Below are 12,911 nucleotides of genomic sequence, written 5' to 3' on the forward strand. Positions count from 1 at the left end.
AATGCTTATTAAATCTAGTCAATCTCAAAATTTCAATTTTTCTCCCATATCCAATACACATTAAAAGTAACACATTTTAACTCTGGCTGGTGTGGTTAACTTGGTTGGATGTTGTCCTGTGTACCGAAAGGTTACCGGTTTGATTCCTGGTCAGGTCATGCAGGAGGCAGCCGAGATGTTTCGCTCTCACATAGATGTTTCTCTCTCTCTCCTTGCCTCTCCATTCCTCTCTCTAAAAATCTATGAAAAATATTTTTCAAAGTAACATATTTTATGTTGTTTCTAGAGTTGTCAACCGAAAATGAGATATTTCCTTTTGACCATTGTTACTAATGCAATAAAAGGTAAGAATAAACCCCAGGGGGTTGGGAACATGTCAGTTATTTTGAAAAAAAAAAAAAAGCCTTGTATAATATTTGTTAGTAAAAACAATATTCCTTGAGAAGCAAGAACAGAATTTTCATGTGTAATTAACCATGAGAGGAAACCATATGAATATAATAGATATTGACATTATAAAGGAAAGTTAATTAAAAGATTTTAAATAGAATGTGAAAATTCAAATAAAATCAATTTTACAGCTAAAGCAAAATCCCAGTTCATGTAGACTCCAACAAAAACGCTTTAAAACAACTAGGGTAGTGGGGTGGGTGTGGCAGGAGAATAGTTGAGTTGATTTTTACAGACAGTATTGCCATACCAGATCCTACACATGCATTATAAAATAACAAAGGTATTTTGGGGCAACGTGGATTTTTTTCTTTAAAAAATATCAAACTTTTTCCAGAGAGGGTGGGAGGCTACCTTCCCCCTTACATAAGTCTATGTAAGAAAAGTTAATTACAAAATATAATTCGAGCTAAGCCTCATTTTAAAATTAAAAATAAATTTACTTTTAGAGTCAATGTATGTTCCAGAATTCTTAATGCTTTATATTCTGTAACTTAAAAATACAGTGGTAGGTGGGGAGGGTACCGGAGCAGGGTGGAGGGAGGTAATGGGGGGAAACAGGAGGACATCTGTAATACTTTCAACAACAAAGATTTTTAAAAAGACAGTGGTAAGAGTCAGAACTAGCCTGCTGGAGTCCAGGATGACTCAGATTGCTTTGTTCGTGGTAAAGAACACTTGCAATAAATGAAAACTGAATACAGATTTCAATAGCTGACCCTTCAAAAGTGCACTGGTCTCTTGTTCGCACCTATACTCCTTTGCTACATTCCCCTTCGTCATTTCTATAGTTTTTACACTTTCATTACCTGTCACAGCAACAACCGTCTTTTGCTCTGAATAATACATCCGACTGAAAGCCAAGTGTTCAATAGTATTTCAAAACGGGTTATAGTCGGCTAGCTTTAGTCACCATCTCACTTAATTTACCACGTTGACTCTGCCCTTTTCTGACGCTCCACATCTCAGGACTATCTATCTCTTGCTGTTTCATTATGGTTCCTCCTGCTAAGAAAACGCCAAAGCAGTTGGGGGAAAATGGTGTTTTCTCTGAAGTGAAGATTGCAAAAGATTCTGTTTCTAGAACAAGTATTTGATCCACAGTTGACTGGTACAATCACAGAACATACACATACACAATTACGCCCAACAGCAGGGAGATGAAGGAAAAGCAGGCCTCAGCATTTCTCAAAGACATGTTGTATCTTTTCTCCCTAATTCATCGGTTATTTGTTATCTCATTTATTGGGCTAGCCCTCAGGCTTAGCCAGCAAATATGAGACTTATTTTTTTTTTACCTTTATCATTATTATGTTTTAGGATCAATATGGCAAAAACAATTTGAGCAATGCTTAAGACAATAAAAGAGTCTGATGGACAGTAATTGATTTAGAAAAAAATAAATCAGACTCTTTCAAATTATAGACTCTATTTTTAAAACTATGTGGAAGCCTCTTGGGAAATCCAAATAAAGTAAAGCTGGCTGAGAATAGAGAAGTATTTAAAAAATAAAGAGGCAAGAGTCAGACAGACATGAGTTCAAATCCCACTATGAGCCCCAGATAAATAGTGGGGAACAAGGATACTCAGCCTGAAAGGGTGCTTGAAAGATTAGCAACAGTCCCTAGAGAGCATGTGTCATGTGGTAAGTGCTCAATTAATGGTAACACTTTTGGTCAAGCATAGAATCTTTAGTTTAAATGTGCTGTCCTCATGTTTAGATTTGTGCTCAGTATTTATTGACATTATTTTTTTATTTTTTAGCCTATATACAAGCAATGAGTGATAAAATATTTTCCTCTGAGATATAACTAGTAGGTATGAAAGCAGAAATAAGGGCAAAGTCAGCATTACTATCCTGAATTGATAAATGAGAAACTAAACTGAAGTTAAGGGGATTATCCCAAACTTTCCATCTGGTGGTAGTTGAGAAGTAGTAGCTTTAAACTCCTTTTAAAGATCTGTGATTTATGTACCGTGAAATACCTGCTGCTGGGAGGAAACGGGATCTAACATGAATTTTTATATGGAAAGTGGCAAAAGGTGCAATCCAAGAAGCTCTGTGTAAGTAACTTTACCGTGTCGGGCAGCATCATATTTTGACATGTTAAGTCGCAGGAGGAAATTATTCAGGCTGTTGAGGTAAGCTGGAAGGGAGTGATAGCCTTCTGGATCATACCACACCTGTCCAATTCCAAAAGAAGGCAGGATCAGAATTATGTTTCAATAAACCAGGCTGTCTTTACATCTGACAGCCTACACAATTCGTATTTAAAATAAGAGTACCGATTCCTAACAGTTTATTTCATTTTGGAAGATTATGAACCATCCCCCAGAGTGTGGACCACAGACCTCTAAGTTTCCAATTCAGTGATGGACAGAGATTGGGAAAGTAGTATTTTTCTGTATGGTCAGTTATTAGTTATCCTGATCGTCTTTGTAGCCCCAGCTTTAAATAAACTGGAAAACGTGTTATTATCTCCATCTCTGAAGTTGATTTATAGTGAGTCTCAGACTAAAACTAAGGCATTTTTGGCTCTCAAAACATAATAAAAACACATGGCATCTATGCCAGGCTGTAGAAAAAAAATTAAACACATATGCAAGCATCAGTCTTAGCAACAAGACTGATAACCTTGAAATTCCCCCACTAACTCTCTATTCCTAGTTACCCACAAAGAAGTGAGTTCCTTTACTTTCTATGTCAAATACAGAGGGACTTAAAATACTGGTGGACCTCTATTCAAGAAACCCAGTAAATAATTTAAAATTTAAAATCTGATTTTCAAGGAAATTATTTAATACTAGAGGCCCGGTGCACAAAAATTTGTGCACTCGGGTGGGAGGGGGCGTCCCTCAGCCCGGCCTGTGCCCTCTCGCAGTCTGGGACCCCTCGGGAGATAACTACCTGCTGGCTTAGGCCTGCTCCCGGTTGGCAGAGGGCAGGCCCAATCCCTAGGTGCAGCCCCTAGTCGGGCTCAGAGCAGGGCCGATTGGGGAGTTGGGGCGCTGCTCCCTGTCATGCACAGAGCAGGGCAGATCGGGAGGTTGCGATGCCATACTCAGTCACGCTCAGGGTAGGGCCGATTGGGGGGTTGGGACACGACCCCCTGTCATACTCAAGGCAGGGTCGATGGGGAGGTTGCGGCGCCACCCCCTGTCACTCACAGAGCAGGGCCAATCAGGGGATTGGAGCGCTGCCCCCTGTCACTCACAGAGCAGGGCCAATCAGGGGGGTTGGGACTCCGTACCCTGTCACACACAGAGCAGGGTCGATCAGGGGGTTGGGGAGCTCCCCCCTATCAGGCACAGAGCAGAGATGATCAGGGGGTTGGGGTGCCTTCCCCTGTCACGAACAGAGCAGGACAGATAGGGAGGTTGTTGCCCCGCCCCCTGTCACACACAGAGCCACAGGGCGATCAGGAGGTTTGGGCCCTGCCCCCTGTCACGCTGATCCTGGTGCCGGGAGGCATATTACTCTTTTACTATATAGGATAGAGGCCTGGTGCATGGGTGGGGGCCAGCTGGTTTGCCCTGCAGGGTGTCCTGGATCAGGGTGGGGGTCCCCACTGAGGTGCCTGGCCAGTCTGGATGAGGGGATGATGGCTGTTTGCAGCTGGTCACACACCCTTCAGGGTGAGGGTCCCCACTGGGGTGCCTGGCCAGTCTGGGTGAGGGGCTGAGGGCTGTTTTCAGGATGGCAGGTGACTGAAGCTCCCAACCGCTCCTTTTTTTTTTTTTTTTTTTTTTTTTTATTATGGGCCAGCTTTAGCTCTGAGGCTTCCTCCAGCTCTAAAGCCTCCGCTGCTGAAAGCAGGTATCTGGTTTGTTTGGGTTCTATAATCGAAACACTGTTTCAACTCCAGCTCTGAGATCCCGGCTGGCTGAAAGCAGGTTTCTGGAGTTTGTTTAGATTCTATATTTGTAACAATGTTTCAAACTGCAAGCTCAGAGGTCGGCAAGGCAGGCGGGGAACATTGGAGTCCTCTGTCACTGAAGCAAGCAAGCCTTATGTTCACTTCAAGCTGCCTGGCTGCCGGCCGCCATCTTGGCTGGCAGTTTATGTGCATATCGCCCTGATTAGCCAATGGGAAGGGTACTGGACGTATGGCTAATTACCATGTTTCTCTTTTATTAGATAGTATTATAACTCCTTAGTTTACGCAAGAATATTTATTGTGTTGAGAGAGGGAGGAAAGGAACAAAAGGGGGTGGCATTCAAATATTCAGTATTATTACTTACTTCTCACTTTCACTATGACCTTGTGGAAACCAGCTAAAATAGACTCAATACCTATCTTATAGAGATGTTGTGAGGATGGAATTAGGTAGCTTGTGTAACAGGTGATGCTAGTGCTTGGTTTATAACAATATCTAAATGAATGTTAGTTCTCCACTTCCCCAAGTTTGTATATGTCTCTTACAACCTAAAGAGAAATATGGGAAGGGCAACTGAAACTCTCTAAGACTACCATTGATAGTAAGTCTGATCATAGGTGTGTGATCCTGTGACTCGTGCTTGTTTCAAAACATAGGTATGATCTAGAAGAAAAAAGAGCCAATAGGATTTTTTAAAGCTCCATCAAATTCTGTTAACTGTCCATGTTCTTTAAGAAACAAGGCTAGATAAATATGACACAACACAACAAAATATAAACAAAACATGAATGTATAGTTTAACAAAAAATTATAAAGGAAGTACACACATTGATCCATCACTCAGGCTGAGAAACAAAACTTGCAGCACCCAGAATAACTTCTCCCTGACCCTCTTTTTCCTTCCAAATCATAATTCTCTCACCCCTAAACAATGGATGGAAGGTTGCCGATTCTCGACGTCTACAGTGAATGCAATTATAGTTGTGTATTCCTTTTTGTCTTTTCTTCTGCTTATTAATAATGTTTGGGAGATTTAGCCTGTGTATTATATAACACTGAATTTTTTCATTTCCATTGCTAAAAGGTCTATTGAATAAATACATAGTAATTTATTTGTATATTCTAACTGTATATGGACACCTGGAGTTGTGTTTTGGGCTCATATGAGAAACACTAGTATTCACACACACATATATATATCCTGGTACTTATGTGTCCGTGTTTCCCTGGAGTAAATACACAAGACTGAAATCACTGTGCTATGGAGTATGTATTATCCCAAACTGCTTTTCAAATGGATTATACCCATGTTTTGTTTTTACCTCATGGAAATGCTTGAACATTTCAAGTTCACATTCTCATTTCTATGACATCCCACAGAAACTTTATAATTTACCTTGGCAAGTGTTCTATTGGCAGGAACTGCTGTTACATCGAAACGAAGGTCATTAGTCAAAGGCAGCCCAAAACTCCAACCTCCATATCTGTATAAAATAATAAAATTTGTATTTGTTTTAATGGAGCAAATAGTCATAAATAGATCTAAAATGTTTAAGATCTCAATCTTTTCTTTCCATTAGGAACACATTTATGGTATAAAATAAATACTGCCTGATAAATATTTTACATTTTCATTGATTTGTTTTTATCATATTTTAGTCTAAAATGTACATTATAGCTAGAAATAAAAAGTCCTAAACAATAGCAAATGTGTAGTAATCATTCTGAAAACCAATGACATAATCTAACCAATTCCTCCAACATAACCAGATCTGCACCATCACAGAAATCATGAGACTTTAGGGCATAAATATCCTTTTTTAGATAAGTTTTGTTATAAACCAAACACTACACTGATATAGCATTAGTTTTTAACTTTTTTCAAGTGACTCCATTTCTTCTATTCTCCCAACTTTTTCCCTTAGCTTGTCCCCCGCTGCTGTATGTTTTTTCTTCCTGAATATTTGAAGGTGAGTTATGATTATGTAACTCCCCATCAGTTCATGGTCTCTTAAAAATAAAAAGTGGATTTTAAAAAATCCAAGTAGCAATTTAAATAATAGATTAGTTTAAATATCCCAATAGGGGTTGAGTTAAATAAATAATAATGCAGTCATGCTGGTATAATCTGGTAGCTGTCATGCTAAATGTGGTCATAGCACTATAGTTTTGGTATGTAAAGAACACTGTAGTGTATTGTTCACTTTTTTAAAAAAATAGGTTTTAGAACAGTTTTTTAATAATCAACCCCATTTTTTGACAATATTTACATGTATGTCTGACCAGAAAAATTTTGGAAGGATTATTTTAGAGCTAATATTAGTCTTTTATGTAAATTTAGAAATAAAAGTGGGATAAATGGAAAAGAGGAAAAAATAGTAGCTATTGCAAGCCTACCAACTCCCACATCCCTAGCTTTACTGAGGTATGGTGACAAATAAAAATTATATGTATTTAAGGTGTACAACTTGAGATTTTGATAGATGTATACATTGTGAAATAATCACCACAATCAAGCTAATTAATATATCCATCACCTCACATAGTTACCGTTTTCTTTGTGTGTGTTGTGTGAATATGTACTGAGAACTCATAAGGTCTATCCTCTTAGCAAATTTTAAGTATACAATACAGTATTGTTAACCTTGTCACACCGCTGTCCACTAGATGTCCAGAATCTATTCACCTTGACACTGTTGTATCCTTGAGCAGCATCTCCTATCCCCCACTCTCCCCAGACTCTGGCAACCGCCATTCTACTCTCTACCTCTACGAGTCTGACTATTTTAGATTTCACATATAAGTGAAATCACGCAGCATTTGTCTTTCTGTGTTTGGCTCATTTCACTTAGTTTAGTGTCCTCCAGGCCTCTCCATGTTTTGCAAATGTAAGCCTACCAATCTTACATTCATAGAAAATGCTTCAGTGACTTAGGTATTTGTCCAGGGACCTTGCTACACATGTGCACATCTTATCTGCATGCAGAGATATGCATATTGAAACTAAGGCCATTTGTCATGGGAAGCAATGCCTTAAAATTCTCCAAGTTGGCATAATCCAGTCAATAACTTCTCTTTTGCTTTAAGGAAAAAAAGTGTATAAATTTTACAATACATGTTTGAGGCCGAAAAAAAAATCAATGCTTTTTAATTTGCTCAAATGGATCCTAATTTAGAGTCATTACTTAAATATTAATACATAAAGCTGTTTAGATAAAGCAGATATTTAACTATGTAAATAATCAATAGACATGTGCATCCATTGCCTCAAGTTCAGAAGGCAATTACTATTAAAATTAAAAGGCAAGATATGCTCAATTAAATGTTATAAACAGAGTATTTTTACCTTTTTTGCATAAACTCATTAGCAGTTGATATAAGATAATTTTCCAAGCGGTGCCCAGTGAGGTCATAAATTACTTGGGAAGAATAAGTTCTTCTGTGAGGTGGAGAGTAGTTAAACTTAGGACATTCCTGAAAAATAAAGCTAAAAGTTAAGTTCTTTTCTGGCCAGTGCAGTGCAAATCAAATAGACAATGTCAAGGACCTTCAGTCTCATCACCTGTCTATTATTGCAGCTGGTGGAGTGTGACCTCTGCTCCCTGACTTTTTTTTAAAATTTTTAAAAGTACCTTTTATATTTTTTGCATGTAATTTTACCTGTTTCCTTTTTTTAAAATTGTTTAAAGTATTACATATGCCCCCTTTTTTCCCCAATTGACCCCCCAGCCACTCCCACCCTTGAGGGCAAGCCCCCATCTCCTCAGTGTCTGTGTCCATTGGTCATGCTAATATGCATGCGTACAAGTCCTTTGGTTGATCTCTAATCCCACCCCTCCCCTGCTATTTGTCTCTGGATCTATTTTTGTTCATCAGTTTATGTTGATCATTATATCCCACATATGAGTGAGATCATGTGATATTGATCTTTCTTCAACTGGCTTATTTCGTTTAGCATAATGCTTTCCAGTTCCATCCATGCTGTTGCAAATGGTAAAAGTTCCTTCTTTTCTATAGCAGCATAGTATTCGATTGTGTAGATGTGCCACAGTTTTTTAATCCACTCATCTGCTGATGGGCACTTAGGCTGTTTCCAAATCTTGGCTATTGTAAATTGTGCTGCTATGAAAATAGGGGTGCATATATCCTTTCTGATTGGTGTTTCTGGTTTCTTGGGATATAGTCCTAGAAGTGGGATCACTGGGTCAAAGGGGAGTTCCATTTTTAATTTTTTGAGGAAACTCCATACTGTTTTCCACAGTGACTGCACCAGTCTGCATTCCTACCAGCGGTATACAAGGGTCCTTTTTCTCTACATCCTTGCCAGCACTTGTCGTTTGTTGATTTGTTGGTGTTAGCCATTCTGGCAGGTGTGAGATGGTATCTCATTGTTGTTTTGATTTGCATCTCTCGGATGATTAGTGACTTGGAGCATGTTTTCATATATCTCTCAGCCTTCTATATGTCCTCTTTTGAAACGTGTCTATTTAGGTTTTTTGCCCATTTTTTGATTGGATTGTTTATCTTCCTTTTGTTAAATTGTATGAGTTCTCTGTAAATTTTGGAGATTAAACCCTTATCTGAAATAGCATTGGCAAATATGTTCTCCCATGCAATGGGCTTTCTTGTTGTTTTTGGTGATGGTTTCTTTTGCTGTGAAGAAGCTTTTTATTTTGATGTAGTCCCATTTGTTTATTTTCTCTTTAGTCTCTATTGCCCTGAGAGCTATATCGGTAAAGATATTGCTACGACATATGTCTGATATTTTGCTGCCTATGGAGTCTTCTAACATTTTTATGGTTTCCCCTCTCACATTTAAGTCCTTTATCCATTTTGAGTTTGTGTTTGTGTACGGCGTAAGTTGGTGTTCTAGTTTCATTGTTTTTGCATGTGTCTGAGCAAATTTCCCAGCACCATTTACTGAAGAGACTGTCTTGGTTCCATTGTGTGCTCTTACTTCCTTTGTCAGATATTAATTGACTGCTCCCTGACTTTAAAGAGCTTTGAAAGGAAGGCATCTTGCCTAGGCCAAGAACTTAGAACAAATAGTTATTATCTGGAGAGAGCTTATACTTGAATTTAGGGTTCACTTGAAGTAAAAAAAAAAAAGTAACACAACTAATGAGCCATTTTTCTTTTACTGTCCTGACAAGCTTGGTATATTTGGAGAACAACACTGAACACGAAGATGACTAAAAATTCCCTCAATAATTTACAGGGAAGAAAAAAATGTTTGCCCCAAATTGAAAAGATAACATTAGCGGACTTATTTCTCAGGGTCTAATAGAAGTGGATGAAAAGTTTGAGTTATTGTCCTGGCCAGGTTGCTCAGTGGGTTGGAGCATCATCTCAAACACCAAAAGGTTGTGATTCAATTCCCATTCAGGGCATATACCTGAATGGCTGTGGGTTCAATTCCTGGTCAGGAAGCAACCAATTGATGTTTCTCTCTCACCTCCCTCTCACTCTTTTTCTCTCCCCCCCCCCTCTAAAATCAATAACAAAGCATGTCCTTGGGTGAGAATTAAAAAACAAAAGTTTGAGTTATATTAGTTTTAAGGTACCAAACTTAGGTGTCAGAGCTCAATTTTACATATATCTAAATCAAAATCTAAAATAATTTCCTATAAGTATAAATCTAATATTTATACATCTTATATAATAAAAGCCTCATATGCTAAGTGTCCGGTCGTCCAGTCGGCTGTTCAACCAATCAAAGCGTAATATGCTAATAATATGCTAAGGTTGCTCAACTGTTCACTATGAAGTGCACTGACCATCAGGGGGCAGATGCTCCAACTGGTAGGTTAGCTTGCTGCTGGCCTCCAGCCAATCAAGACATGCCCTGGAGCCCTCTTATGGTCCCTCCCCAGCTGGCCAACCTCCTGCGTCCCTCCCCGGCCCCGATCATGCACCAGTGGGGTCCCCCAGTCTGGCCTGCACCCTCTCACAATCCAGGACCCCTCATGGGATGTTGGAGAGCCAGCCTGATCCCACAAGCCAGACTGAGGGACCCCACTGGTGCACGAATTCATGCACAGGGCCTCTAGTATAAATATAAAATTATTACAAAATGAAATATATATATATTACAGGGTCCCTGCAGACCCTTCACCCAATCTGCCCATTGTTAACACCTTACATTATAATCACACATGTTTAAGTGCTTTGGTACATGAATATTAACCAATCTCAGAGCTAAGTTTTAATCACTTATTTTTATGCTTGTAGCTTTCTGCACTTCCTATTTACTTTTCATTGAAGTTTCTCATGTTTTACTGCCTTGAACTGTAGTTTGGGAAAGCCTAGAACTTTTCCAGTTTTTCCTTCCATCCCTTCATACAATGTCTCACACCATGAAGCTAGTACCACACATGGACTTCCACATTAGAAAGATTAGAGACGGGATTAGGAAACGTTTTAAGTACTGGGTAAGGCTAATATTTAAATATGCAAGGATCCCAAAAGATGCCCATTGAACCCCTGTTTTTACTGTTAGTGATTGTCTTGCATGAAAACACAAAAACGGGTTGCATTTACTGGAAACATTTTCATTTTAACATCTTTTACAAAGACAGTTCAGGGTACAATCCTATGACACTTTGTAGAGAATATTGCTAGATTCTTCCCCATGGGGAAGTAAGCTGATAACATAGTGACTCTCAGAAACTAATAGTGATCTCTCTTCTTCAGCCATCTTTAATTTCCCCAGTGAATTTGGTTTTCTTAAAAGCTTATTGAATGGATAGGCCTAAGGTGTGTATCCATAGCATAGAGATAGGGTAAGTGATAATTGGACAATCTTTCCTGCTTCTTTCAGGACATGGATTTTTCTTGCATTCTGGAGGTGTTGCTTAGAGGCAAAGGAGCTCTGTTTTGGACTTCCACATTACTGACTTCCCAGCTGACCACTCCAGTAGCAGTCTTGCTATGTTTTCAAATATGACAGTTATGGTGCCATTGTGTTGTATGAAATATAGAGCTTTCTGGTTAGAACTGAACTGAACCCAAAAATTCATCTTCGGTTAGTTTCCATGAAGACCATCATAGAATTACCTACCCTTGGAAATTTGTCCTGAGATGGATTTACAACGGTGACCTGAAGTTCAAAGCCAATATTTTTGAGCTGCCCAGGTCCACATCTCTGAGCTACTCGCTTCCATTAAATGAAATTATACTGACTCTTTGGTAACCTATATATATCTTTCAAGTTTTGATATTTATTCTTTTCTTTTTCCTACTTCACTAAGAATTTCATCTTACCTGGACATTTTCCGAGCAAGAGCAAACTCCAAAGTTACTGATACGTTCTCCACTGCTGTTCCATTTGCCCAGACTGTCTTTTTCTAAACAGCTTCTGCAAGTGAAATTGATATTGAAATGAGGTATGTGTGTGTTCTCATATTTATGCATGAGCATAGGGGAGAGTGTTAGTTATTGAATTCAGGTCCTGTGCAGCTTACTGATTTTTTTTATTACTTGAATGTACATTGCACTACCATTTTCAAGTAATCTGACATTTTGGGGGAGTTGATGGAGAGCACTTAGTAATTAAGCAGCATTAAAACCAAAGCTCACAGAATTGTCTTAATAAGGCAGGAAGTGTTTTTTTGACCCTTTTCTTGTCTTGATTCTTCCAATCTCTCCTCTGACAGGAAGGGGATACTTTAGCAAAATGATGCATTAATGTCAGGCTTACATGTGTTATGTACTATCTTAAAAGTTTGAATAAGCAATACTACATAGTGCAAAAGCATGGGAATTGGAGTCAAGACTTGGGTCTCAGCTTTAGCTATACAACTTTCTACCTCAATTTCTTTATACAAGAATCTTAGTCCCTAGAAGCCTCAGTTTCTTCATCTTAAAAATGGGATTAATACTTCACAGGACTGTAGTGATTGTTAAATGAAAACATGTACACAAAAGAACTTTATAAGTCATAAAGCATCTACTGTTCATTATTTTACAGCATAGCCAGGGGATGAACTAAAGGAGATAGATAATATCCATTAAACACATTTCTATAAGTGTACTACCCTCCTCCAGCCAAATAGTACACACCCACTTGTCCACCCTCATATACATGCACACACACAAAGTAGAACATTGAAAAAAGAACAAGAAGCACTCACATATCACTGGAGTTCAAACACATGTTGTCGATGCCAGGGAAGGCCCACATTGCTGAGACCAGTGCTGCTGTGCTTGGGTTAGAATTCCTGCAACATAAAAAGATAGAAACAAATTCATGACTCCTTCACTTGTCTCCCATGTTAACCTCATGCTCATGAATAATTTGAGAAAATGAAATAGTCTCTCCATGGACTGCTGTCTTAAATATCTAAGAAAGACTTAATCACAGGGAGGGAAAGAATCACAGAAAAAGATAAACACACATCTCTATTTGGCTGCTTGTTATTCTCTTGATTGTCATATATGTTTACTGATCACATATTGTATCTACAGCACTATATTATACAGAATTCTAACATTATTTTTCAATTTGTGAGACCAATAAAGAGTTATTTGCGATATATTATAATAGATTGGGAAGCCATACCTAACCTGACTCTCTTGATTAA

The 12,911-nt window shown here is 38.6% G+C and overlaps 1 protein-coding gene across 6 annotated transcripts in view; it reads right to left on the bottom strand.

Moving 5' to 3' along the window:
• The window catches only part of ABCA12 (ATP binding cassette subfamily A member 12), a 176,191-nt gene that overhangs the window by 24,200 nt on the left and 139,080 nt on the right, over positions 1-12,911 (bottom strand). For all 6 annotated transcript variants that reach the window (XM_036319527.1, XM_036319526.1, XM_036319525.1 and 3 more), the window contains 5 exons: positions 12,462-12,548; positions 11,593-11,686; positions 7,676-7,803; positions 5,726-5,813; positions 2,529-2,634 (listed from right to left, as the gene is read on the bottom strand). In XM_036319527.1, coding sequence (XP_036175420.1) covers positions 2,529-2,634; positions 5,726-5,813; positions 7,676-7,803; positions 11,593-11,686; positions 12,462-12,548 — 503 coding nt within the window. The remainder of the gene's footprint in view (positions 1-2,528; positions 2,635-5,725; positions 5,814-7,675; positions 7,804-11,592; positions 11,687-12,461; positions 12,549-12,911) is intronic.

The sequence above is a fragment of the Myotis myotis genome, unplaced genomic scaffold (genome assembly GCF_014108235.1).
Source record: "Myotis myotis isolate mMyoMyo1 unplaced genomic scaffold, mMyoMyo1.p scaffold_m19_p_8, whole genome shotgun sequence".
In the NCBI taxonomy this organism is placed as follows: Eukaryota; Metazoa; Chordata; class Mammalia; order Chiroptera; family Vespertilionidae; genus Myotis; species Myotis myotis.